Genomic DNA, 26578 nt, shown 5'->3' with positions numbered 1-26578 from the left:
CGTGCTACATGCTGCGCACTGTGATTACGCAAGTTACTAGGACATGAAATGCAACATTTGGTCCAAATCACAAGTGGTCTGTTTATTTGGCCATTGCATGCAGAAAAGTTGCAGTAATTTATCAAAATTGTAAACTCTTGCAAATATTGTGGAGATGTTTTGATTTTGAGTTAATTATTGTGATTGCAATTTCCTGGAGGGACTGACTTAGGGGTGGGATTCAGACCAGGAATTTGACTCCATCCCAGGCCACCCTGTTGATGCAAACCAGCAGACTGCTAATTTTGTAGGATAACCCTATTTGTTGATGTAACATGTATCTTACTAGTTATACATTTAGCCACTATGTTCATCTGGGGGGGAAGTTATCAAGATTACAAAATACAAAACTTTGGGATTCAAATCTCACTCTAAGTTGAAGTCAAAACTTGGCAGCCCTGTTATATTCAAGCATCAAGCATATCAAAAGTATCAAAAAACACACACACATTCACTGAAATTGAACATAAGCTACAACAATGTAAGTAAGTATAATACAAAAGTCCAAAAAGTTTAAGATTACAATGTTCACTCACTGGTGTCCATAAAGCAACAGCACAAAAATAAACACATCTATACACTGAGTCAATGAAACTGCACATCAGCTACATAACTGCAAGTACAATACAAAAGTCCAAAAAACATGCCTCTGTACAAAAGCTTTGACTCACAGCAAATTTTCTTTCACCCTTAAGGGCTGTTGTGTCACACTGTTGTTAGCTACTTAGCTAGCCATGCTGGTCGCGTGTGTGTGTTTGTCAGCCAGTGCTTTTGACTGACCTGAGGGGTATTCCATCAAGCATAGATAAAGGAAAACCTTGGCTTATTTCGATAAGCCTCGCTAATTTAAGTGAGAGTTCTGTTCCATCACCACCCAGCTCAGTAACCATGGCAACTTATACAGCAGAACTAGCCTGCTCCGTGGTGGGCTAAATGTCAAGCTGAGATTAGTTGCGTGTCAAAGAATGTCCCACGGGCGGAAAAAGACTCCCAAAAGACGGTTCCGTCAAGTGTCTTTTCCTGCTTGCATCACTCTTGTCATTTCCATGTTCGGAAACATAGGATGGGAGAACTGTGAGGGACTTTTACAAAAGTACCTATTTCAGTTAATCCCCATTTTATTCATGTTCACCTTTGTTTTGGAGTGAACCCCTTTCATTTAAAAGCTTAGCATTTATAATGTAAGTATATAAAGAAATAAAAGTGTGCCAACATTGTTTTATTTATTTATTCATTCACTAACTCATTTTGTCCAAGCTTTGAAGACAAAAAGAAAATTAAATAAAGTTCAAATCATGAACTTCTGCTGCGTTTAAATTTATACAGTGGTAACCGCTTATAGTGATCATAGTTACAGTGATCAGCTACTTATATGGATCAAAATCTTTGGAACAGAATCATTCCTATACAACATTTATGCTGTTTAAATAATCTGCTGCGCACACCCACTGGAACAGCTGTGCTATATTTTGAAACAGTCAATAAAATTCAGTAAATAGTAAAGCTGTCCATTTCATTACTTTATATTCAGATAGTCTAATACATATTCAAATGTCAGTTAGATGGTATTCTGCATGAGAAATAAGGATAAAAAAATCAGTTATAACAATCATCTGTTTATAGTGATATTTGAGCCGGACAGACGTCATCACTATAAGTGGTTTCCACTGTACTTATATCCTTCTCCAGTTTCTTCATCTCTAACTGCAACCTCTTAATTTTTAACTTTCAATGACACTTGTAAATCAAAGGGACATCCTGTGAAAGAGAAAATGTGTAGCTGATTATGTAGTTGGTAATGGTAAATTGGTTCTCTTAAGTTTCCTACAGCATGATTTTAAACATGCATCTGATATTATCTAGCCTACTGATAATACAGCCACAGTCAGTGATCTGAATGTTCATTTATTAACAAATAAAGATAAAACCATAAATAAGGACATGCGCTGCTCTTCACTTTCCTGATCAGATTGATCCTGCCTATTCAGGGAATTGAACCATCAACTTTCTGGTTATAAACTCACTCTTCCAACCTTTAGGCCATCACTGGCCACCTATATAGGCTCATATAATTTTAATCTGTCAGAAATTTTGTGCCAAGCCATCTCCCTCGCCTTGTTAATTGTGGCAGTATTGCAGTTTTTGGTGAAGACTCCTTTATATTCTTCATATAGTTTCATCAGCAGGTTTGTTCCGCTGCTGAGAGGAATACCACTCTAGTTTTCCCTTCTTTTTCCAACACAGTATCTTCTTTTCGATAACCGACTGTTCTGGGCTGCTTATGTCCTCCTTGCATGCACACACTGCAAGCTGATTCAAGCCTGACTAGAGTTAACGCTGACTAGACACGGCTAAGCTGTGTTAATTAATGTTAATGATGTTAATTCCAGCCAGGCTTTTTCAAGTAAGCGCAGCTTTCTTTAGCTGTATTAATGGAACACCCCTCTGGTCCCTTACTGACAAACATGTCACTTATTTTGCAGCATTTAGCTGCATCTGCAGCGAGGGCCTTTCTCCTTTTTATTCTCTCCCTCTCTCCCTCTGCTCCACCTTTCCTTTTCTTCTGACCGTCCATTTCACTGGGCAACTTGTCTAAAATGTTATTGGTAGAGAAGCAGGTAGACTGTTGCTACGTGCATCACAGAAAGACATGATGATGTCATTTTTGGTCCATGCACCTTCACACCGGGTACACCGCATCAAGACAGTTGCACCTGATGTGTAGATGAGAGGTCTGTCAACTCATTCCTGCTTGCTATATTATCGCTGGTCACGTTGACTGTTCACGGCAAGCCAAACAACCCTCAGGGAAATGTCCTGCTGCTTCCAACAGGGTGTCCGCATGTGAACTGACTAACAATATTATAAAATATATTTTAAAACGAGTGCCAGAATGTAATTTTTCCTGTTGAAAATCACACCTTTAACTTTTTACAAATTCATTACAGGCTGCTGACGACCACAGGCACACACATCAGTCCCTATAAGAATACTATGGCAACTATAGAGACCTGGAAGTCTACATGTTGGATGCCAACCAATCATATCTGTAGCTTACCATCTTTCTTCTTGCATTATTTACATAGGTGATCTAAAAGGACCAATAGCATCATTCCTCTATCGCGTCACTACATTTAAAGTTGTGTGCAAAAGAGCACTCTGTGCTCCTCCACAATTTGTCGGGACATAGTGGTTTGCAAGCCATTGCCAAGCCTGATGTGTATTTTCTTTCTTATATTTCTGACTCCCTACATTTTGCTGTGTCACCTTCTCAGGATTTTTATCACATGATGAGAAGAAAAAATGTAAAAATAATTACACAATTTACTACAGAATACTTTCTCCACACAAACATAAGCACCTTAATTTAAAAATGATTATGGTAAATAATAATTTACCATTTGAGGGCTGTGCAGTAATTTGAGGGCTGTTACCTATTGTGTAACCAAATTAACTTGGTGTTTTAACAGTAGGTGTAAAAAACATATGGTACCCAAAAACCCTTACACAAGTGCAGTAAATGTCATGCACAAATGAAACCACTTCAGCACTAATGGACCTGTACGGGGATGGAAGAGGATACATTAACATTTCCTCTAGGACTGAGATTGCATTTTATCTTTAGCTGCTGCTCGTCAATCTCTAGAGTGTTTAATGTAGGAGGTGGTGAGGATGGTCTTCCTTTTTCTTCTCTCCTTCTTACTTGATCCAGGCACTTTCATCACTTACCAACTGAACATGAATCCAAAAGGGACACTGGGAGTGAGGCCAGAGCCGACTGCCCTGTGGTCAAACCCCAGACAAAAACACCTTACTCGGGCTCCTCCTCATCCTTAATCCTTCACATAAGTAGTAACATTCACAGCGGTGTTCCATGGATAGTTTAAGAAGAGTGTAAATTACCAAATACTGGAAGAAGAAAAATAGATTTCCAACAAAACAGGAGCAGCTCAGGTGATGTCAGTTGTCTTTCCCATTTCCATATTTCGGGCTCAACGGGCCTGCGAAAGGGCAATTTAAAAAGATCAGATGACAGCATACTATGACAACATTTGAAACCAGCCACTCCATTAGCGCTGGGCTAGCTCTGTTCTGGAGCAATCTGGAGCAAATCACAGTGGCACCAAATGGAAGTGCATGATGCCTGCTGCAGGGAGGAGATAAAAGTCTGTGTGCTGCGTCCTCTGGGCCTGCCGGCTTCCATCCCACTATTGCATGATTGCCTGCTGATGTTTGGCATGCAAAGCATGGACTTGAAATGAGACGGCCTCTGACGGCACATCTGCATCTCCTTTATCTGATGAGCCCAGACCAGAGAGGGTCCCTCTTCACAGATGCACCACACACACTGTGCCAAGGAGGGTGTAAACACGCAGTATGTGTGGTATAAGCATGAGAAATGCACACACTTGCGTATCGACAGGCACATACATGCATACAGCATATCTGTGGATGTCTGCAGACATTCAGAGTGAGAGGGGAGAAAAACTGTAGTGAATATCAGACAGAGGAGACTGGGGACAGAGAGAAAAAGCTGGATAAAATATTAATTGGAATGAAATATTAACGTCATTCTTCTATTGAACTCTGAAGTTTTGTGAATGCAGTGTTTTTGCAGCAGCATGTTCACCACTCTTAGGAGGATTCTTAAGAGCCATGAGAAGGCTGTCAAGAGATCGGTCCTGTCTTTTTACACACAATGTCTTCAGGATGTTAGTTATGAAACGTGTAGTGCTTTGTGTTGCATGCAGTGACAGAGAATCTGTTTTGCACTGATGTGCTGTGTAATTTTAGTCTGACAGCCAGAGGCTTGTACATGGATCTCGTGTAAGAAAGCAGGTACTTGACATGGGGTGCATTTACCATAATGCACAATCATGTCCACATGCAAACCTACTGACAGATATGCACACAAACTCACTGACTGTACATACGCATGTACAAAAGTTCTGCACAAACCACACACCAACAACCACAGACAGCCATCCTTTCTGCCCATCTGTCAAACTTCACATCTTTCTTCCAAACACACGCACACACGCACACACACACACACACACACACACACACACAAAATCCCTTTCAACACAGATGCCAAGTTCCACATCTTGTAACGTGAAGATCTAGTGAGAATTAGACTTGATGACAAGCTTAAAGATGTGACACTGTTTGCTCATCTTAATCTTGCAATAAGCAGTGGTCTATGATCAGGGGTATCCGATGCCCTCGATAATACCAGATTGCACTTGAGTTCTTCCTCTTGACCTCCAATTTGTTTTACATTAAAGGGTTGTCTTTGGTATTGAGAAAGAGATGTCATCAAGAAACTCCGACATGCATGGTCCAAATGAAACATTACGTGGGTCATGTGACGTGGAGAAATCACAGTCACCATTTAAAGGTGCAATGATCAATTAGCCTAATTATAAATTAATTTAGTCAAAATGTCAGAAAACAGTGAAACATGTCTGTCAGCCCTTTGATGTCTTGCCATTGCATGTTTTGTCCAACAAACAGACCAAAGACATTTAATTTACAACAATATAAAACTGAGAAATGCAGCAAATTCTAACATTTGAGAAGCTGGAACTAGTGCGTGTTTGGCATTTTTACTTGATAAATGAATTTAATGAATAACTTTATTACCTTGATTACCAAATTTGTTGCTTAATTTTCTGTTGGCTGATTGATCAACTGTTTTGTCATTACACCCTTCTAAACCTCTGATCTCTATTCCGAAGAGCAGCAAGTCAAATTTAAATGTCTTGAAAACAAACTGAAACATCTGCCTGACAGAGTGCAATTATTGAACTGTCACCATCAGAATAACAACACCTGATGTATTTTCTGTGGATTTTAATCATTAGTTTATTAGCTAGCCATGCCAGAGCAACAGATGCCCCCCTCTTCTTTACTGGAGGCTGTCAGGTACCAGGATGCCCTCTGGCAATAATTGCACCTGACAAATGAGCCTTGACAAAAGAATCGAGGGTGGTCAACCTCTTACTGATCTGAGAGAGCAACTTAATTGAAACTATCAATCTGATCCAGTATCCTCTATCTCTTCTTCTCTGACTTTCATTCTTTCCTGCATAATCCATTTCTCCCACTCACAGCTGCAAGAATTTATCTTCTGTCAGTCTCGCTGCCTCTCATGCTCACTTGCACACGCATATTAAGACCTATGCATGTACACAAAATCAATACAAAAAATATTGCTTCTCTCTACAGGCTTTCCATCCTCATCGTTTCCCCTACGGTGCATAAACACATTACTTGTTCATTACATTGTGACAAAGCTAATTAATACATCATGCCAGCATTTTTTATTTTGCCTTCAACACTCTGCCTATCCGACTCTGCAGCATGTTCTGTGTTTAGTGCAGTGGCATCTAGAGTCCCTGTGCAAAAGCGTAGTAGAAGCTTTTTTCCAAATCACTACAGCCCCACACGGGATGTCACAGTTACTGGCAGAGAAGAGAGGATAGAGTCAGAACAATAGGAAATACCTCCCCTAGCTGGAGAGGAAAGGGTTAAGCCTATTACAGAAGACCAATCAGGAATGGGGGAGCACTGCAAACCTCCGCAGTAAGAGAGGAGGGAGGGTTGTGGGGAGTGGGGGGGTGATGAGGGAGTGAGAAAGAGAGAGAAGAGAGGAGAGCAGAGCGGGAGATAGAGAGATACCAAGAGTGTGATGGTTTGCACTCCTATCCAGACAGTTAGGCAGGGAGGGAGCGCAACAGAGAGTTGATGAGATGAGGAGTATTCACACACCAGTCCATATGGATGGATGAGAGGAAAAAAAAGGGGACAAAGGGAGGAAAAGAAGAATCCCACCAACATCCCTGTCAGGACTAATCTCTATGGACATGTTTTTTTTTTCTCTGCGGGACTCAGGAAGGGAAAGAACATCTGTCAGTTGTGTGACCCGTGTATGTTCATCAATATTCATTCCTAATTCTTGGATTACTGCTGGAAGGAGCAGATGATAAACCAGCAGTTGGTATCAGTCGACCTAGATTGTTGCAGAGCTGGAAGCAGAGGGGACAGCGTGGTGTATGGACCAGCTCCGGAGCGTCTGTGTTTACCCTGCATGGTGAGCTTTGCTGTGTTTTGATGGGGCACTCTACTTATTGGTTTGATTTACAGCACTCAGCTGAGCGGCACGTATGTGAAAGCGAAGAAAACTGAACGACAATCATCCCCATTAAACAAAAAAACAAATGCACGGGATTAGAAACCATTATCAATGTCATTTCCTGAGTAACTTCAGTTTATGTTGAAAGACTTTTATTTAGAAAAATACTGCTGTGATTTAAGTGAAACCTACTTGTAATTGATTTAAATACTGTATGCTCAGCCTTAAACTTGTAATTCCAAGTAGATGTTGCTGTAAACATAATACACTTGAACAGCCTCCTTGTGCAGCGATTAAATTAAACAATTATATTATATTCAGAACAGTGAGGCTTTGCCAAACGAGAAATTTGATATGCAAAGTGCACTTATATTCCTACAGAATTTAGTATGCAAGCTCAATCTCTTTTTCATGGAACACAAGCATGGTACTTATTGCTCATATGTGCTGACATTGTGGCTAAAGTATGGCATCCCTCTCTGAAACAACCTTGAAGAATGACCGACATGTTCCTCTGAAGAGATTACATGGATCACGTATACTGACACACGAGGAGGCATCCCTGTCTTTATGACAAGTTCCCCGAGGATCACACTGCGCTAAAGCTCTAAGCAAGTCTGCCCTATCATGAAAATTGTATGACCATTTCATCACCACTGTGGCTGTACAACAGACATAGAATAATTTACAACAGGCATATCCCCGTAATAATTTACACTATACGCAACAAGAATAGCAAAATATAACTACAGTTAATCTTCAATCTGAAAATGGGTGGCTGAGATGTAAAATACCAGTTGCTTTCATGCAGCCCTTTAATAGTGCTACTGTTATGTTAATGCAATAGCAAAGATGTGAAGTGCATCAGGCGATGCACAGGAACATGATAAGACATCAGAGGCTTGTTGCTATGCTAATGAGACTTTCCTTGTCGCCTCTCTACTTAGGAAATGTTTATTTTCACTAACGCATCCCCCACACTTCCCTCTCCTACTCCTCCTACTCTCTCTCCCTATCTCTATTGCCCATTACCCTTTCCTTTCTCTCTCTTCAGGTCACCATGTAAGAAAGATGTGGGATTGAAGAACAGACGGATGATGTAGTATACAGGTCCCGCCGCCTTAAGTCTGATTCTTGTGCAGCATCTTTGTGTAAATCTACATGGCAGGCTCTCTGTCTGATGAACTCACTGCCACTTCCTCATGAGGATGACCTTCTACTGAAATCGCTGTATCAACCCCCCTCCCATGCATGTAAAAATACTGCTGATCACAAATGTCATGGTGATCACACGTTATGGTGATTGGACATACATGCACTGTAATAATCTGCTCGACTCACGCAATCTCCAGTGATTGAGGGTTCAAAATGTCGAGGGGCAAACTGGAGACCTGTGCTCGATTTACAAGTCAATGGCGGCTGGAGCCAGGCATTCAGAGACTGATGAGAAAGGTGGACAGTGAAGGCCTGTTCCATTAGTGCTCCCAGGGGAGGCATGGGCCTGGATGCTGCCCGGACGCACTGACCTCTCCTGGACAGATTCTGGACATTACTATGGTGTGCACTGGGGAATCTATGGCTGACTGACAAACTCTGTCACTTGGAATACAAGCTAATGGATGTAACATTTTTTTTAGATTTACAGATCTAACTACTATCTTCTCACTGGGGACAAAAAAGCAAAAAGCAAGGATTTGGATCATACTATGAGCAGTGCATTCCAGCCTTGTGCAAAGGAAAGAGTCTGTGTTTCTTTTGTTTTCTTGGTTGGCGGTGTCCCTCTTGCCTGGGAATATCATGAGATTATAAACAGGAGGTGGCTCCGACATCTTATCCCTGTTCCACTCATCAGTCAATGCTCCCACCATAACCAAAGTAAACGGACCAGTCTGAAAAAAAGTCTGTAAAGGACATTAGACTATATTCTCTCACCTCCACTGGATGCAGTTGGCTGATTCCCTAGCTTTCTTGCCACCGAGGTCAGGAAGAAAGAGCTGGCAGCCCATAGACAGTCTTTGGTGAGACGGACAGGTGCATTTCTGGCTGTCAGCCTGTCCGGGAGGGACTAGCAGTGAAAGGAAAAGCCTCACAGGGGTGGCTCTGCTGAAGCGGAAACACTTTTCCACTGGCTATGTTTGGATGTGATGCTCGTCTCTGTGGATCTAACATGGACTCTATGGCCTGATTACACAGCCCCGGTACTCAGATAGTGCTGGAGGGAAGGGTAAATATGACTGGAAACCATTTGTTTTTCTCCTTGTCATCTAGAGCCTCATTCAGATTGGATTTATTTCTCTAGGGGAGGTTGAATGATTTTAATATTGCATGTGCTAATCAGTTATTTTAATTCAGTCTGGAGTGCATGTGTATTTAAATCCCCCCCCAATCCAATATTAATTACAGTCCCACCTAATGTCATACCTACTGTTTTTTGGTGCACTCGTTGGATTTTCAATTATTTAGTTCTTAGTTGTTTTTTAAAGTGCATCTGTGAGAATTGGAAGCCCACTGGGGATGAGATAAACATTTCTTTTTCCTGCAGAACTGTATTCTTGTCAATTATGAACCACCTTCTGCAACTTGGCAATGACTAAAATGAAGAAATAAGTTTTGTTACAGTGGACCATAACGAAAAATTTATTACCTGCCTCCCCCCTGGAATACTAATTGTGTCCGAATGGGGCTAAAATCTGCTTTCTTCATAATGACCTTCATGACCTCTGGTCCATATTCATTATGCATAAATGCTAATACATTAAAACTGTGTCAGCTTGAGTGCATTGTTCAGTAAAGGCTCAAAAAGTACATGAAGCAACAGCTAAGCCACTGCAAAGCCAAAACAAACCAAGAATTTAATTTGTTCAAAAGTGCTTATTTTATGTGATGTGCCTCCACTGTGGATGCAACAGTCTGATCAAGGATGGTTACAACAATAGTACAAGCTGATAGGGGCAAGACAGTTACTAGTTAGTCATGCCAAGTACGTAGTGAAACAATCTAATCTGCAGGGCATGGCAGGAAAAGTACCAGCTCCATTAAAGTGTTGGCTCTCAGCATTTCTCATTCAAATCCAAAATGCTTCCTTATCATTTGATATCTTGCAGCAGTCCATCTGACAAGATATTCTCATGTGTGTGTTAATTACATCATTTTAAAGATGCACAAACACAGACCTCTTTTCTTTCCTTTTCATAAATCTCTCTTCTCTCTACATGCAGGATAATGCATATCCTTCCCTGCCTGAAAGAAGAAGCCACCATGAGCAACGTCACGGTCACCGACAACACAGAACCCATCACCCGCACCATGAGTCCTGCAACACCCAGTCCGTATCCCTATCCCATTAGTTTCCAGGTCTCCTTAACTGGCTTTCTCATGCTGGAAATCCTCCTGGGCCTGAGCTCCAACCTCACCGTGCTTGCCCTCTACTGTATGAAGTCAAACCTCATTAGCTCTGTCAGTAACATTGTCACTATGAACCTCCATGTGTTGGATGTGCTGGTCTGTGTGTGCTGTATCCCGCTCACCATTGTGGTGGTACTGCTCTCTCTGGAGGGAGACACTGCCCTCGTCTGCTGCTTTCATGAGGCCTGTGTCTCCTTTGCTAGTGTTGCCACAGCTGCTAATGTGCTCGCCATCACCCTTGATCGCTATGACATCTCAGTCAAACCAGCCAACCGGGTTCTGACCATGGGCCGTGCCCTTGCCCTGCTGGCTGCCATTTGGGTGCTGTCCTTTGTTAGTTTTCTGGTTCCCTTTATTGAGGTGGGCTTCTTTGCCCAGGGCCATGCTGAGCTCAACCAGACAGTAGTGGAGAACGTGGTCCACACTAACCAGTACTACACAGAACTTGGCCTCTATTACCACTTGCTGGCTCAGATTCCCATTTTCTTCTTTACTGCTGTTGTCATGCTCATTACCTACTCGAAGATCCTGCAGGCACTCAATATTCGTATAGGCACACGTTTCCACGCCTCACAGAAGAAGAAGGCCCGCAGAAAAAAGCGTCCATCCATGACAGCCATGACAACGCAGCAAGAGGCCACAGATGGATCCCAGAGCAGCGGCAGCCGAAACCCCACACTGGGCATGCGTACCTCTGTCTCTGTCATCATTGCCTTGCGCAGAGCTGTGAAGCGCCATCGCGAGAGGCGAGAGCGCCAAAAAAGGGTTTTCAGGATGTCTCTCCTGATTGTGTCTACCTTCCTGCTGTGCTGGACGCCCATCACAGTACTCAACACAGTCATCCTCAGTGTGGGCCCAAGTGACCTGATGGTCAAGTTGAGACTGGGCTTTCTGGTCATGGCATATGGGACCACTATCTTTCACCCTCTGCTCTATGCCTTTACTAGGCAGAAGTTCCAGAAAGTCCTGAAAAGCAAGATGAAGAAGAGAGTGGTGTCGATCATTGAGGCAGATCCTACTCCTAATAATGCCATTATCCACAACTCCTGGATCGACCCAAAGAGGAACAAAAAGGTGACATTTGAGGACAAAGACGCCAGACAGAAATGTCTGTCCTCTGAGGATGTGGAGTGATGGAACTCATATCTTTTGGATATAAAGGCAATAAAAGCAGCTAAAACTGACATCAGGTCATGATGAAAAAGGGAAAATGTTAATCCAAAGCAGTTATGTAAATCATATGTGCAATAGAATGTACAAAAACAAGAGGTGGATAATTTATTACTATTTATTGAGAACAAAAGTAGGTTTCATAGATATACCATATACTGTACTGTAGATATTGCATGGCTTTTTGTAATGGTAGCAACATACAGTACATTGTGTACATAATGAATACATGTACAGTATAGGGGAAACAAGGTATATATATATAAATATATAGAAATGAGAAATAGGAATTGTTATGTAAATGTATATTTATAATAAATTTTGTGTTCACTCACCTAACGCAGCAAAAGGTTTCCTATTCCCCCTCCCCCAAGTAAAGTGTTTGTGATTCTGTAACAGCTGTGAGATTACTCCCATTCATCACCATGCCACTTGCTCTGACACCAGACCCTGCATTCCCCAGTGACCACTGACCTTATTGCCTGGAAGCCCTCTGAGGGGAGGCCCGCAGACTGAAATGAGACTGTAGGTATGAGGATGCAACAAAGACAGGTCAAACGTGGAGAGGTAGGAAAGGAAAGGAAGTAGTAAAGTAGTGTAATGTGCTATGTTGCTATAGCTCAGAAGCTATGGAGGTGCTGTTAACAATCACTGCTTTTAGGGTAAAAGAGGAACATTCACATTTCTCATACACAACAGAACACCGTGGTCCTCATCATCTCGTTTGACATGAACCAGATGTAATCAAAACCAAGTCTGTTTCGCTTAACAGTCACTTGAGCCAAATGGAAAATCTACAGTTGCCTTATTTTGGTGTGATGAATTGAGCATGACTTCATGTTAGGATAGGGACTGTGACAGGGAGAGCACATATTGAGCAGAGTAAAAAAAAGCAAAACAAATATTGCTTTAATTCAAAAAGAATAGAATCCTCAGATGATATGTTTTCTGCTGGAAGTTATTTAATGAAACTAAAGGAAAATGTTGAAAATGTTTGTATTATCAAATTGTCTGTTTTTAATAACACTAGTCAAACAATTCTCTCCAAATAAGCAAATCCATAACTGCAATAAAGAACTACTGCAAAGGTCTTAAAGCCTAATAAAAGATTCTATTAAAAATACACAATAACAGATAATGAAGTTCTTCTTCCCCGCCAGTGTGTGTCCTCCTTTGTTTATCAAGGAATAAGACAGTGAAATTGTATTTCCCATGTGGCTGCTGGTGGTAGATTATAATGCAGCCAGCCTTGTATTTTTGGCTTAACATGTCCATGAACGAAGTTTGCCCTAAATAAGTAGGAATAATTTATTCATACAGCTGCAGAAGATTTTCAGTAGTAAGGATCCACGAGAAAAAACTGTCAGTTTGTTACATTCAGTATGCACGCTAATAGCCAATCTAGATTCAGAGTTACAATAGCTATTAGCATATAAAACCATGCTCAGCTAGCCTTGCGGTTCACTTCATTACAATCCCTGGTCAAGGATTACATTCTCTCTGATGTGGATATATACAGTGCACTCACATGCGTGCATGAAATTACACACACAGACTAATGCATGCTGTACTCCACAGCATTTATCTCAGTAATGAGCTTATTATGCCTTTACTGTCTCAGGTACAGTAGAAAATTGAAGAGCCTTTTAGATCCTGAGAGCACAGGGCTGTTGGCTACCAGAACGATTACACAACCTCGATCAGATGCTTCTCTGGCTGTGAGTGTGTGGTTTGTAGTGCAACAGAGGGGGCTGATATGGGAATATTGATGCAGGCAAGGTTCTTTATGACCCTGCTGTAAACAGGCAGTGTGGATGTCATGGTACCTTGAGGGCACGTCTGTGATTGAGAGTGGAGATGGGATCACAGCCAGTGACAGATTAGCCAACAGGGACGGGAAAATGACCTATGAGATGAAACACTGAGCCAGAGGACAAATTTAACACATTAATGAAAGAATCCAAATTTTAGAAGGCAAACTTCAAAAGGTGGGGTATCAATATCTGAATATAGACTTATTTTTGTTAGCACTATAACACAACTACCTGCTCATATTCCATTCCTGGTGAATACATACTATAAATTAGATCTCTGCTCAAATGTTAGGTACTAATCTAAACTTCATCAGTGCTGCTGAAGAAATCATTTAAATTGATTACCTTCTAAAATTACCTCTCAATGACCAATACTATTTACACCAACCAGACTTTGAGGTCACAATTTGTTTTCCATTCTGAGGTCCAGCCCCACTGGCTAAGCCAAAAAGGCTTTTTAAGCACAAGCAATAGAACATGATGCTCTGACTGAATTGCCATTTTGTTAACGTTTTGTTTGAAAGGGGGTATTTCAGTCTCACTTATCACTGAAACCTGAAGCCTCTCACCCCCTTTTACTTGATCCTTCATTGTGGCAAAGAGTAAAAATAAGAATTTCACACCACAGACCTTCAAGTCCTGTTATCAGAAATCAGCAGACAAAAACATAATAAGTTCATGAGTGTCAGTAGTAGGGGACCCGAAACAATGAGTAAATATTGATACATCGACATGTCATCAGAGCAGAACTGTACTGTGACAGAAATAAAGAGGGAATGCTTTGACATGAAGTTAGATGGTAAAAAACATCTTTCCATAGCAAATCGTTCCATGACTAATATGAGAGGCGGTCGTGTGACAGACAGTGATATTAGAGGAGAGAATATTATAGCCTACAGTAGGTGATGTTGCACTGTCAGCTCCAACAGAAGATGATCACGGACACAGACCTGTAGAGAGACACGGAGGCAGCTATCAGAGAGAGAGAGAAGTTTCCTAGCAACTGTAAAAATGTAGAAGTTGCTGCGCCAAAATATGCCAATAAAAATCATAAAATCTAAAGACACTATGATGATTATATGGTGAACAGAATATTAATTTTGCATTAATTTTGTTTTAGTTATATATTTCATTTCAGTTGATTTTGGTATCATATTTAAACTCCCAATTCATTCAGATTAAGATGTTATAATTGTAAATCAAACAAGTGTTTCTCCCCTTGTGAAGAAGGGTGTTGGGGAAGCTGTTCATGATCCCAGAAAATTGATGAATGCCACAAATTGTCTCCACAAATCTGTTCGTATGAGTGGTTCTTGTATGAGGCCCATTTCAATCGTTCCTTATATATCACCTTATACTGTATTTCCACAAGAACCTGAGGGCCAATTTATAAAATAAACTTTTTGGAAATCCTCTGGGGGGGTGTGCTTTCAATGCATGGCGTTGCTCCGGCTTAATAGCTGTTATTTCAGTCAGTTTCATTTATAGCCTCGAAAGCTGCACCGATTTGTATCCATGCTTGTTTCTATATTTGCTTGGATTCTGGCTCTGGCACAATTAGGTGACGTTCTTAACCTTGGTCCCACCTATAAAAAGGTGCTGACTGGCTCAGTAGTTTCTCCAACTGGAGGAAAAGCCTTTCACGACAGCAAATCCAGAACTATGAAAAACTCAGCAATATTTTAAAAGTGGGCAGAGATTCAGAGGCCTGAGCCAGGCCACAACTAACACTGATTCAAGATCAGAGTGGATGCACTTTTATTTATAATAGCATAGTCCTGTCAAATAGGTACAAAATGTGCTCTTGTAAGCTCTTGAAATACTTACACCGCCTAAATCTGTACCAAAATATCTTTCGAAAGCAGAGCTTAAGGGTACATTGTTAAATATTCTGGTGGACATTAGGCGATTATATGTGACCTCAATTTTGTCTCTGTGTCATCTTTATGATGAAATATAATTCAACTTGAAAGCTGCATTACGTAATTTTGACCACCCAAGGCGGAAAAACAGCAATAGAGTCATTCATTACAGGGACTTAAATGTTTCAATATATCAAAAAGCAACGCTTAATGGAACTTAAAACCAACATGACATAAATATGCTCTGTTTAGCATGTAACTGGTAACTTACACCAAAGTTATACAATTTAGACAGTTAGTTTCATGTGTCTTCCTTTTTCTTCTTTATATAACACCAAAAATGTCAGCAAGTGGGAAGATTGTATGGCTACACTGGGCTTATAGTTTAAAATAATAAAAAAACCTTCTGTAAAATGCAGGTCTCCTTCAAGTAAATCAGCAATGTACTGATGGGCAAGCAATGTTTTGAGAAAAGCGTATTGACTGTACTGTATGTAGTTCCACGTTCTGGGACCACTTTCATTGATATTGACATTAACAAACTGCTGCCATGGCTACAAATCTCAAGGTCAGCATTGTTGGTTAGCATATTGGATAAGTTAGCAGACCAGCACTACACCTCTAACCTGAGTTGACCTGCAGAGAAGAAAATAGGTCAATACACCGCCATAGTCAATAGCAGAGGTTCAACGATGCTTCACTGTGAACATTATTAGAATCACTTGACCCTGGTGTGTCCTTATCCTTCTCGCCAATATTCCACATCACGGCAGCTACTTGCTGCGGTCCATGTCACAAGCATTATGTCTTTCCCTTTCTCGCTCAATGGCTGCCTCTCTTAAGCAGCCATCCCCAATTCAGATGCCATCTCTTCAGGGCTCCTCTCTATCCAGCCTCAGACACAGAATAAAAGCCTGGGAAATCACATTACTCTGTCCGTATGGAGCCTCTATTGCATTAGGTCAGCGAACGCTCAACTGTAATTCTGCTATCGTAGAGAAGAAGAAAGTGAATTGAGCACACCAGCCAGTACAGCTTGACAAATTGTTGCTTGTGGTCATTTTCCAAATGTTACTCTCACCAAGCCACATTTGGAGAGATGGAAGGACACTTTATAGAGTTGGAAGATATATGACTCTGATATACAACCCATAATCTTTGTACAAGAAAATCTATGGCTGAGATAGAAAGCAGGAATAAAAGGCAGACAGATACAATGGAGTGTGACCTCTACCTGCTATGACCTTAATGGCATCATTGTGCGGTCTTGGAGGAAATAACACACCAGTCTGCCTTTAAAATCAATGCTGTGTAGATTACAGTTCTCTGTCATTATCAGCCAAGGACAGATGTTTAATGACACATCAAGTGCTCTCCTTTATCATCCACTCTACATCAGAGTAGGGCTGAACAATTTTGAATTATTTTGACTGATTTGTGAAATTAGAGGGAATGATCATTTTTACATCATTATTCTCATTTTCAGTGAAAAATATATTAAAACGATTATGGTGTGATTTTTGCAGGGATCTGTACCAAACAAAGATGTTTTCTTAAGTCTGTAGAATACAATGTGTAGGCTAGGACATCTCTGCAGCATGACAATATTTAATTTAAAATGGTATTTTGACAAACGTTTCTCCTTTAACGAATATTGCACCACCTGCGGTTTGAAAATTGCAGTAGGCCATATTGCAATTTCAATAAATTTTTAATTAATTGTTCAGCTTATATCAAAGTACAAATTAATCCTTGAATCAGCAACTTTACATCCATGCTAATGTACGCAAGTAGCACAGTGTGGTATTATAATTTTAAAAAGAGCATTATCATGGTTTTTATATGAGAAGTAGGCCATACGACAAGCTTACATTGCTTATGTTATCGAGCATGGTCATAAAACGTTTTAGAATTTTACATTTGATGTAAATTGGCATTATACCATGAATCATAATTATCCTTCAGGAAACGTGGCTCAGACAAAGGGAGCAAGTAGTATATTCTTATCTCACTAAACCAAAAAATGTGAAGGACAAAAAGAAGTCAGAAGTGTTGTGCCTACATGGCTGCAAGCCCAGTACCTGCGTATGTGCACCTGCCAGTCAGTGTGTGTTTCGTGTGTGCATATTCCTGCACGTGCAGCTATGCTCATACAGTATATTCACGCTGCCATGTGTCAGTCCAATTGTTTTATCAGGCAGTGACAGAGTGTCAACCACTGTGTGTGAGCGGGGAGACAGCAGAGAGAAGATTGCTGCCCTCCAGCTCTTCTCACAGTGATGACTACTGTCTGGTGAAGCTGCCACTCTTCTCTCCATGTGGAGAGATATGAATGAGACCACCATATCAGAGCTCACTAACACAGCCTGGCAGCTTGAGTCTGACACTGCTGAGTAGTATTGTGCAATAACAACAAAACAGACTATTACATTTTAAATAGAGTCAATTGTCCTCCGAAGCCGTTTTTACATATGAACTTTCCGGAGTTGCCCTTTCACACATGTAGCATGCAGCAGGAGATCTCTCACTTACTGGAAATACTCCGTTTGGTTTAGGCGAGAGGTGCAGGAGGCAGGACTTGACGCAAAAAGTACACTGTGGTTGTAAATCAGAGTTTTTAAGTTTTTCACCAGAAATAAAACTGCTTTTATTTTATGGGAAATCACAGGAAGTCCTCTCTCCCATTAGTGATAGCTTCACAACAGAGCATTCAGGCCTAGCTTAGCTGGCCTGCTGTATTTAAAATATAATGTGTAAACACGTGTAAAATAGCAGCTGTGGATGAGAGGGGAGTAAGTTTATGTTCTGCTTGTTCAACAGCTGTTTGATATATTACTCATACCGTCTCTGTTACTGCCGGATTTTGTTACACTTATGGCAGAGAGCAGTTATAGCCCACTCACTCATAGTGAATTATCTGAAGAGTCCACTGCTGTTTTCACACATGGGCTTAATCTGACATTTTACAGACTTGTACTAAGGAGCTGGCAGGGTAAAGTCCATTTAATGTCCGGTCCGACTGATTCGGACATTTGCGTTCACACATACAGCTCCTCAGGGTAATGTCCAGAAAATTTCAGGGTTGCAGTGCATGTGTGAAAGGGGCTCAAGTGTCCTCATGTCACAGCAGAGTTATTTCGAGTGCCCAGGCTTCTGGAAGTAAACTTCCTAATCATTTCCTCCATTAGGTACCTGGCAGTTGGAGGGCTTACAAGGCTTCGATGGACATAAAACAGACAAAATCTGTTTTCTTTTTTTGACAAAAAGTCAAAAAGGTACATACTGTAGAAATGTAGGGAGAGAACTTAATTACAACAACCAAGGTGAATTTCTGTATGAAACAACCAACCACCTGGCATAAAATTGTTATCCTTTTGGTCCAAGAATAGCAGGTGTCATACTGTGTAAAGACTGTAAAGCCCTTTGAGGCAAATATGTAATTTGTGAGTTTTGTCTTTATAAATAAAACTGACTTGACTTGTGTGCAGTCGTGCACTGCTTGATGTTGAGATTAAGTTCAGGATTACACTTGATATAAATACCTGATAAAACATCCCAGTTTAAATCAGTTTCTGGGTCAATTTTGGAGAAATCCAGTCATTACTGTGTGGCAACATGTTTTGTTTTAAACTGCAAAAACTAAGCATTTTGAATGGCAGTGGTTTTTCTGGAAGCATTTACCAGTCGGAAATTTCATAAAGATGACAAAGTTACTTATGGTCAATACCAAGGAAAGGCAAAGAGAGCAACAACATTTGACCTAATGTTACTGAGTGAATGTTAATTTACATGCACATACACACTGAACAGATATCTTGAAATATAGGCTATTTCTCTAAAAAAAAAATTACATTATTGCAGTGTTAAACAGTCCTCACTTATTTGTATTTATATTTAACTGCAATGTCTACATTCTTCTGTTTTTTGAAGTTATCTTTACTTATCTGTTACTATCTATTTTTGTTTTTATTTCACACTTGCTTTGGCAATGTAAACGTACAGTATGTTTCCCATGCCAATAAAGCCCCTTTGAATAGAATAGAATAAATTTAGAAGACAGAGCAATGTTTTTATTAAAATAAAATCAAAATAACCACGCAGTCAGTTTAAATTATGTATCGCTAGTTAGGAAGTTAGGGTAGCTAGCTGCGTCGATCTTTTAGCCGTTAAACTAACTGTCTTAGCACCTCTCTCACAATTCAGCAAATACTTAATGCCAAAAGATGAACTTTGCGTTTAACACATTCAGATAGCAAGCCTACAAACATTATAGCAGGCCAAACAGCTAGCTACAACACTGACCTGTGAGGATGTGTCCTTAGGGCCCCGTTAGTAGACAGTATTGGTGTTTAATCCCACTTTCTGTTGCTAGGTGACAGTGACATCACAAGTGATAGAGTTCGTCTCTTTAGATCCGGATGTTTTTGAAGTCCATCATCCAGAGTATGGACGGAAGTCACTTTCACCAACCCAGCGCCGCGGTTACGTTTGAATCCATCTTCACACACCTGTGCGGCTGGTAGGCGCCAATATCACCCAACTACAGAGCCACAGCGCCAGCGGCAGTTCTGACCTGCGCTTCTAGACATGGCGCCACCAATAGGCAAGGAGAGGAATTGCAGCAGTAGCAGTTTTACACCTGTATTTGTGCTGCTGACATACAGATGCTGCCTTTTTAATGTTTTTTATAAGTGAGAAAATATATTAAAAAACAGTATTGTGTAATTGCAATTACTTTTGATTTGCTTATGTTAAAGGTGGGTGATTTTTAAATAACTTAGCCAACCGCTTCCCTGCCCTGAAGGTTTAGGGCCTTGGAAGAGAGCTAGAAAATGGGAATGTGGGAATACTCACAAAGCCCCCAACTGAGTGCTACTGACTTGGAGTTAGTCTCAGTGAACAAGACAAGAGGGTCACTTCAATGTGACTGTTTATAGGCCAATCAGGTAATCTCATTGAGATCAAGATCTCTTTTGCAAGAGAGACCTGAGTACAGCAGAGAGAAAGAAAACAATCAATCCACACAGAAAGGTTTACTGATATAACGTCTCATGGAATAGATACGTTTCTATTTTATCAGATGTAACAATCTACACTATAGTGTGGCTCATGTCTCACTTTTAATGTGGATTCCTTTGTAACTATGGACGAGGGAAGCCTGCAGGTTAAAGACGGATGTCAGGAGCTTGACTCTAGTTTGCCCAGCTATATGTAACATGCCACAAGACAAAGTCCTTTTGGCATGTTGAGTTACCTCAAAAAGTTCTGGAAAAGCATCAACTTAGTCGGGGGGGGAGAGGAGGAGTTTTGCTCAGGTATTTTTCAATAGGCTGACTGCCTTGTGCAAGGACAGAGGAGTTGAAGTAATCAGTGAACTGGTGGTCGCCAGGCTGTCGTAGCTAACAAACCTCTTCAATGCTGAATTTATGTCAAGGACGATGCTTACGTACTGACAGCGGTGGTAGTCTTGACCTCCAGCATCCAATGAGGCAATCTGAAGCTCAGTGAAAATTAAATGGAATGAAGGTCAGTACATCCACATGATAAGCACTTCATATCTCACTTATGGTCCAATTTTGACATCCAAGGCCTCACCTACCTGCTCATGTTGCCCCATACGAAGCCCACTCTTGCAACCATTAGTTATCCACATGGGGAGACGCATATGGAGTAAATGGAGCTGATGGTGGAGCTAAACCATGCAGGGCCCACATGGACATGATGAGTGTGTTTCTCACAAATAAGGGTGAGATGGATCATGAAATCTCCGGTGCACTAACTGCATGCTGGTGTTGGTGTGGTACACTGGGCCATTATAGTGAAAAGGCACCTGACCCTGAAGGCAAAGCTCTCAATTTACAGTTCAATTTATATTCCAACTGTCAGCTGGTCATGAGTTTGGGCAGTTACTAAAAGTATGATATCATGGATACAAGCAGCTATTATAAGTTTCCATTGCAGGGTATCTGTGCTACCCCTCAGGGACATGATGAGGGGCTCAGATATACACCCCATGTTACACCCTTAACAATCAAGACAGCCTATATATCCTGACTAGCCTGAAAACACCTATCCCCAGGAGCAGCAGGACCAGGAACAACAAATTATCTGAGATCATCTTGTTGGCCTTCTGCTACCATGACTTGAACATGGATAAGAGAGTGAAATGGTTTATATATACAGCAGTTGGTATACGCTAATAATACATATAATTATCAAGTGGCCAGCATCAGATGTCTGTTATTACATTTTAAAAGTTTGTCCATGGCCAAACATCACTGGATCAACAAAAATAAGGAAAAATTGTATCAAAATAATCTTATAATACATATAAGATAGCATTTATGAAGTCTGCATGCATGATGACCTCCTGTCATCCTGACAAGGATGTATATTGACAGACAATAAATAAAATGAATAGAGCTGTCAGGTTACAACACTCCACCAAGCCCACTATCATCGTAACCTGACCATCTGCTTATTGCAGGCATTTTACTATAATGACTCTCTAGTCTCCTGAGCAGCGACCTCTGAGATGGTGCAGAGAGGAGAGCAATCAAAGCACATTCAGTTCTGCCGAAGTCATTTGCCCGCTCTCAAAAAGCTATCACAGGGTGCAGCTGTAAACATTTTGCTCCTCAACACTCCTGAGACATGCAGTCAAAGAGGATAGCAGTTATCAGTCTCTTTCACAGAGGAAGCTTGTGTGAATACACTTTGCAAGCTGAATATAGCAGAGAGGGCAAAATATACAGAACAGTCCTGGGAGCTGAATTCGGTCTAAAAACTCCATTACTCAAAAGGGAGAGCGTGCTGAAGGCTACGCTCAAGAACTCCCTCAGTCTTTTTTGTTGAAGTGCAGTAACCATGCAATTTATGTGTTTATGAACAAGCCAATAGCTGTTTGTGTTCGTTTTTAAGAAGCACACAAAGACACAAAGAGAGCAATCCTTTCAAGTCTTCTTGCAATGAATGAGCTTTTGGAAAGAGCCTACATCTGCTCTTTCAGTGACAACTATTGATATTCAGCTGGTGTGTAAACTGAACCCATTACCCACTATTGATTGCCTTTATATCTCCCCAGCATATGAGGTATACATGGACTCTTGAATTTACCAAATTAAATACAGAACACCTACTTCCCATGTGCAAACACTATATTGTATTATGAGATAATATCGCCCTCTAGTGGACTTTTGCTTTGCTAGATTTTGTGTATGAAATGGAAATTAGATATACTGAAATTACGTCAGCTTGTCTATTTGAGACGGTCGGTGATAAATAACAAATACTGCATTTTATAATGTAAGTAAAAAAGCTGAGTGTCCCTCCTCTTATTGCTATTTTTGCACCACGGCATGAAACATGAGTGGGGAGGCACACGCACACACACGCACACACACATACATAGTGCACACTTGTGAAAAAGTAGCTTTGACATAGAGACCAAAGGAAGAACATGAAGAATGTAAAACTTTGAAAGAAAGATTTTTTTTCATCAGCTTGAAGGCCATAAAGGGACTGACCGGTGAGACCAGCAGAGTTTTATTTAGGACTGCTCACCAGCAGCTGTCGTGAATGTGTGTGCACGTGAGCTCGAGCACGTTTGCCTGGACTCTTCTGGACTTCTTCTGATCGCACAACATTGTCTGGTAAGTGAACAACTCCATATATTGCTTGGCATAGATCGACTTTTCAATAAAAATAGAACACCAGCCGATGATACTATGCTGAGGAGCGTCTATAGGTAGAAACCTATAAATAGAACAAGGCTATGAATGTCTGCTGCAGATTGCTTGCTGCATGGAGGCCTACAGAATTTGCTTTTGAGTATGTGTGCACAAAAGGTTAATGTAGTATGTATAAAAGAAGCATCAATGTATAGCAATATATACTGTATACAACAGGCAAAGATTCAATCAAAATATGAGTGATTTTGTATTTTCATTGTATTCCACTGCCACTATGATGGGAACTTTTTTTAATAATATGATGTAATTATCTTTATTTTATAAAGAAATATGTTCATTCATGGAAGCATGTGTCACAGAGTAGAACAGTCTGTAATATTTCAGTTTGTGCTTATTAGTCACACTATAAATAGAGATAATTTTAACCTGTTAATCTCCACAGGAAATCACTGTCAGAATGACTCTCCAGTGGACAGCTGTGGCTTTCTTCCTCTATGCAGAGATATTTGTCAACGTCATCTTGTGTATACCTTTCATATCAGCACAGAGGTAGTAGTGCAATTTAACAAACGAACCCAAAACACATAGACAGGCCCTGTGCATAGTCATTGAAATTTCAAGTGTTATTAAAGAAGAGGATTGAAAGATGTTCACACAAATCACCAGCAGTATTATCATCTTTTTCTAAGTAGATCTTTTGTTATTATGACTCAGGCTCTTTTTTTTTTTTACCTTCTTTGTAGATGGCGTTTGGTGTTCAACTGGAGAATATGGAACTGGTTATCTCCATACTGGAACAAATGCTTCTTTACTATGATCATGGTCCTTATTGTTCTTTTCCTCGGTAAGCAATCTGCTGTGAGCAATAATCAGTCTGCTGTAAATGAGACATTTCATAATACTATGTAGACTGTCAGTCATCAGTGATGTTTCTGTCAACCTGCCTACTCTCAGATGCTGTCCGTGAGGTGCAGAAGTACTCAGGTCCTGAGCCCATGCAAGATGCCAAGGTGAACCCAAATCTGTTCGACCACCTCCACATGAAGCTGTTCAGAGCTCAGAGGAACCTCTACATCTCTGGGTTCTCTATCTTCCTCTGGCTGTCAGTGTCAAGTAGAAACGTAGACAGTCAACACATCTTATTCACTTAGGCTATCTTTGTTTTATCATTTACTCTGTGACGTCACTTTGCCTGACCTAACTTTAAGCAGTTTCTTCCTGTTCTTGTCTTTTCCTGTGCTATGAACACATCACAGTATCATGCGTCGAGTTGTCACACTGCTAAACCAAGTTGCTACCACCATGGAGAACAGTGCAGGTCTTCAGGCACAGATGGACAGCGCTGTCAAAGCAGCCAAGCAGCATAAGGAGGACAACCTGATACTAAAACAAGTGAGAAGTAGAGATTTAATCTTAGCCCGATAACAGCTAAAAGTTTATTCTCCCCAACATATACTACATACTGTAACTTTCTGTATTGTATACCAAAAGCATGACATACTGTAACTTTAGTATTTTTAAAGTGTTTGCTGCTCATGTCCATATTTTAAAGTATATAGGATTTGATAAATACTGTATTTGGCACAGAGCATTGCTTCTGTGTATTGTATATATTGTATTTTGTATGTGCTTTGTTGTCTGCTATTAAAATAAACGATTTGAACTCCGCAATTAAAGAAAATCCTTTGTTCTCAGGCTCTCCTAGATGATGAAAAATCCATGTCAACAAAAAACCAGCAACTGAAGCTGGAGGTTGAGAAGCTGGCAGGTCAACTGAAGGCTGCAGAGGAGGGTGAGTAATCATCACTGCCTTTGTACAGGGTGCTCTACAGTTTCTGAAGACTTGCATGCAAATGTTAGCTGTGATACTATGAAAGATGATTGATTATGAATGAAAAAGATGAAGCAATTTATAGATGCAGTATTGTTTGTGTGTGTGTAGCTGTGCACAAGTCTCACGCTGAAGTAGAAGCCATGAAGAGGCAGGCCAAGGGGCTTGCACAGGAGTATGACAGACTACTGAGCGAACACCATCAACTCCAGGTAACACAGAAACACACAAGCACACACAGATGCAGTGTATGTGTGTATAAAAACACAGTCATAAATACTATCTGTTCACTGACCATACTAATACTGGAGTGATTATATTTTTAATCCTTTACTTGCTCCACAGAATCTTCAGAGTGTTGAAGACAAAAAGGATCAGTAACCAACAGGAATATAATTTCAACAGGGTGTGTGCTGTATGCAATTGGCCACCAGAGGCCATATTTGTCTCTTACAACTGTCATTTTCCTCTGAAGTTTGGACTGAGGTGTGTTTTTTTTAATTGATAGGAGTAAACCAACGGTAGGCAACAGGTTTTCAAATAATAAAACATCTTTCTAAACTCTGTATCATGAACATAATATATGTCTTTCTGCATGTTACTCACATAAAAAAATGTTTTCTCATTTTGTCTCAGGGGCTCATGCTTATTGCTACATTTTGCTAACATTTAATAATGATTTATATTTGACAAGTACTAAGGCATCTTATCTTTCTTTAGATTACACACTTTTTATCCAGACAAAAGCAGTTTTATTAATTTTAAAGTCCAATGCTACTTGATAATTTTATTATCTCATAGATGATGTCAATCGTAAAGAAAAGAAATATTCTCACATTGTTTTTTCTTTCTTTTCTGACTGGCATGTATGATATTTATGATAAAGGAATGAGAACGAAAAATAAACAAACAAAACCCTGGATATTGTGTCCTTTCATTGATGTGCTGAGCTAATTGAAAAGGCTGTCACCACATTGACACAACATAGGATTACAAACTATAATATGCTTCATAATAAAGTCACACTGGTGGCTAGATATACTGGATTATATACTGTACAATCAGGTAGACGTGGTAGGGTTTGTAAGGGCCACTTTGTCAATGATAAAATATAATGTATATATATTAAACATTGTTGTATTATTCATACAGCTAACATTTCTGCCTAACAGATATACATGTATATATATATATATATATATATATATATATATATATATATATATATATCTGTGCAGCTTTGATTTTTTATTATAAGGTGATATGGCACATAAATTACTATAGAAGTGTATTATGACTAATAAGCCAATGCTGCAAAACTCAAAATGTATGAAATTCATAGCTAAGATTGAGAGATGAGAGAGAAGTTTAATGATGAAGATATCTTACTGTAGAAATGCTTTGCTACATCTGGACAGTAAGTGATAGTTTCCGCTCTGTATGACATCAGTATAATCTTTCAGAGGGCCCCTGTTCCTATGTTGCCTGTAGCTTTGATCTGACAGTTGGTTTATCTGTTCACACGTTGAAAGACTTATTTTGCCTCATACTCAGTAGTGTAGCCACATTCACAGATCCTACACCAAGTGCAGTGTGAAACCTTCTACAGACCTGTTCTATATATGTAT

General features: G+C 40.3%; 2 protein-coding genes and 1 long non-coding RNA gene across 4 annotated transcripts; 2 read left to right on the top strand and 1 right to left on the bottom strand.

Moving 5' to 3' along the window:
* Positions 1-6681: 6681 nt before the first annotated feature.
* LOC137183248 (G-protein coupled receptor 22-like) lies at positions 6682-12378 on the top strand. The gene is made up of 3 exons (XM_067590163.1): positions 6682-7135; positions 8232-9401; positions 10396-12378. The coding sequence occupies exon 3, from the start codon at positions 10400-10402 to the stop codon at positions 11714-11716; it is 1317 nt and encodes a 438-aa protein (XP_067446264.1). The 5' UTR covers positions 6682-7135; positions 8232-9401; positions 10396-10399; the 3' UTR covers positions 11717-12378.
* Positions 11460-20096, bottom strand: LOC137183249 (uncharacterized). The gene is made up of 5 exons (XR_010928433.1): positions 19731-20096; positions 14464-14516; positions 13579-13673; positions 12227-12275; positions 11460-11548 (listed from the first exon to the last, which is right to left on the bottom strand). It is a non-coding gene; the product is annotated as an uncharacterized lncRNA (long non-coding RNA).
* Positions 20097-22666: 2570 nt separating this feature from the next.
* On the top strand, positions 22667-25872 carry bcap29 (B cell receptor associated protein 29). 2 transcript variants are annotated; one of them, XM_067590161.1, is made up of 9 exons: positions 22667-22733; positions 22931-23080; positions 23562-23668; positions 23863-23963; positions 24074-24221; positions 24376-24511; positions 24815-24911; positions 25062-25162; positions 25296-25872. In XM_067590161.1, the coding sequence occupies exons 3-9, from the start codon at positions 23577-23579 to the stop codon at positions 25329-25331; spliced, it is 711 nt and encodes a 236-aa protein (XP_067446262.1). In that variant the 5' UTR covers positions 22667-22733; positions 22931-23080; positions 23562-23576; the 3' UTR covers positions 25332-25872. The 2 variants fall into 2 exon arrangements, with proteins under 2 accessions (XP_067446262.1, XP_067446261.1); XM_067590160.1 differs by lacking the exon at positions 22667-22733 and having other exon boundaries at positions 22798-23080.
* The last annotated feature ends 706 nt before the right edge of the window (positions 25873-26578 follow it).

This window comes from Thunnus thynnus, chromosome 5 (genome assembly GCF_963924715.1).
Source record: "Thunnus thynnus chromosome 5, fThuThy2.1, whole genome shotgun sequence".
Taxonomy (NCBI): domain Eukaryota; kingdom Metazoa; phylum Chordata; class Actinopteri; order Scombriformes; family Scombridae; genus Thunnus; species Thunnus thynnus.
This window is presented reverse-complemented; position numbering and strand designations above follow the sequence as displayed.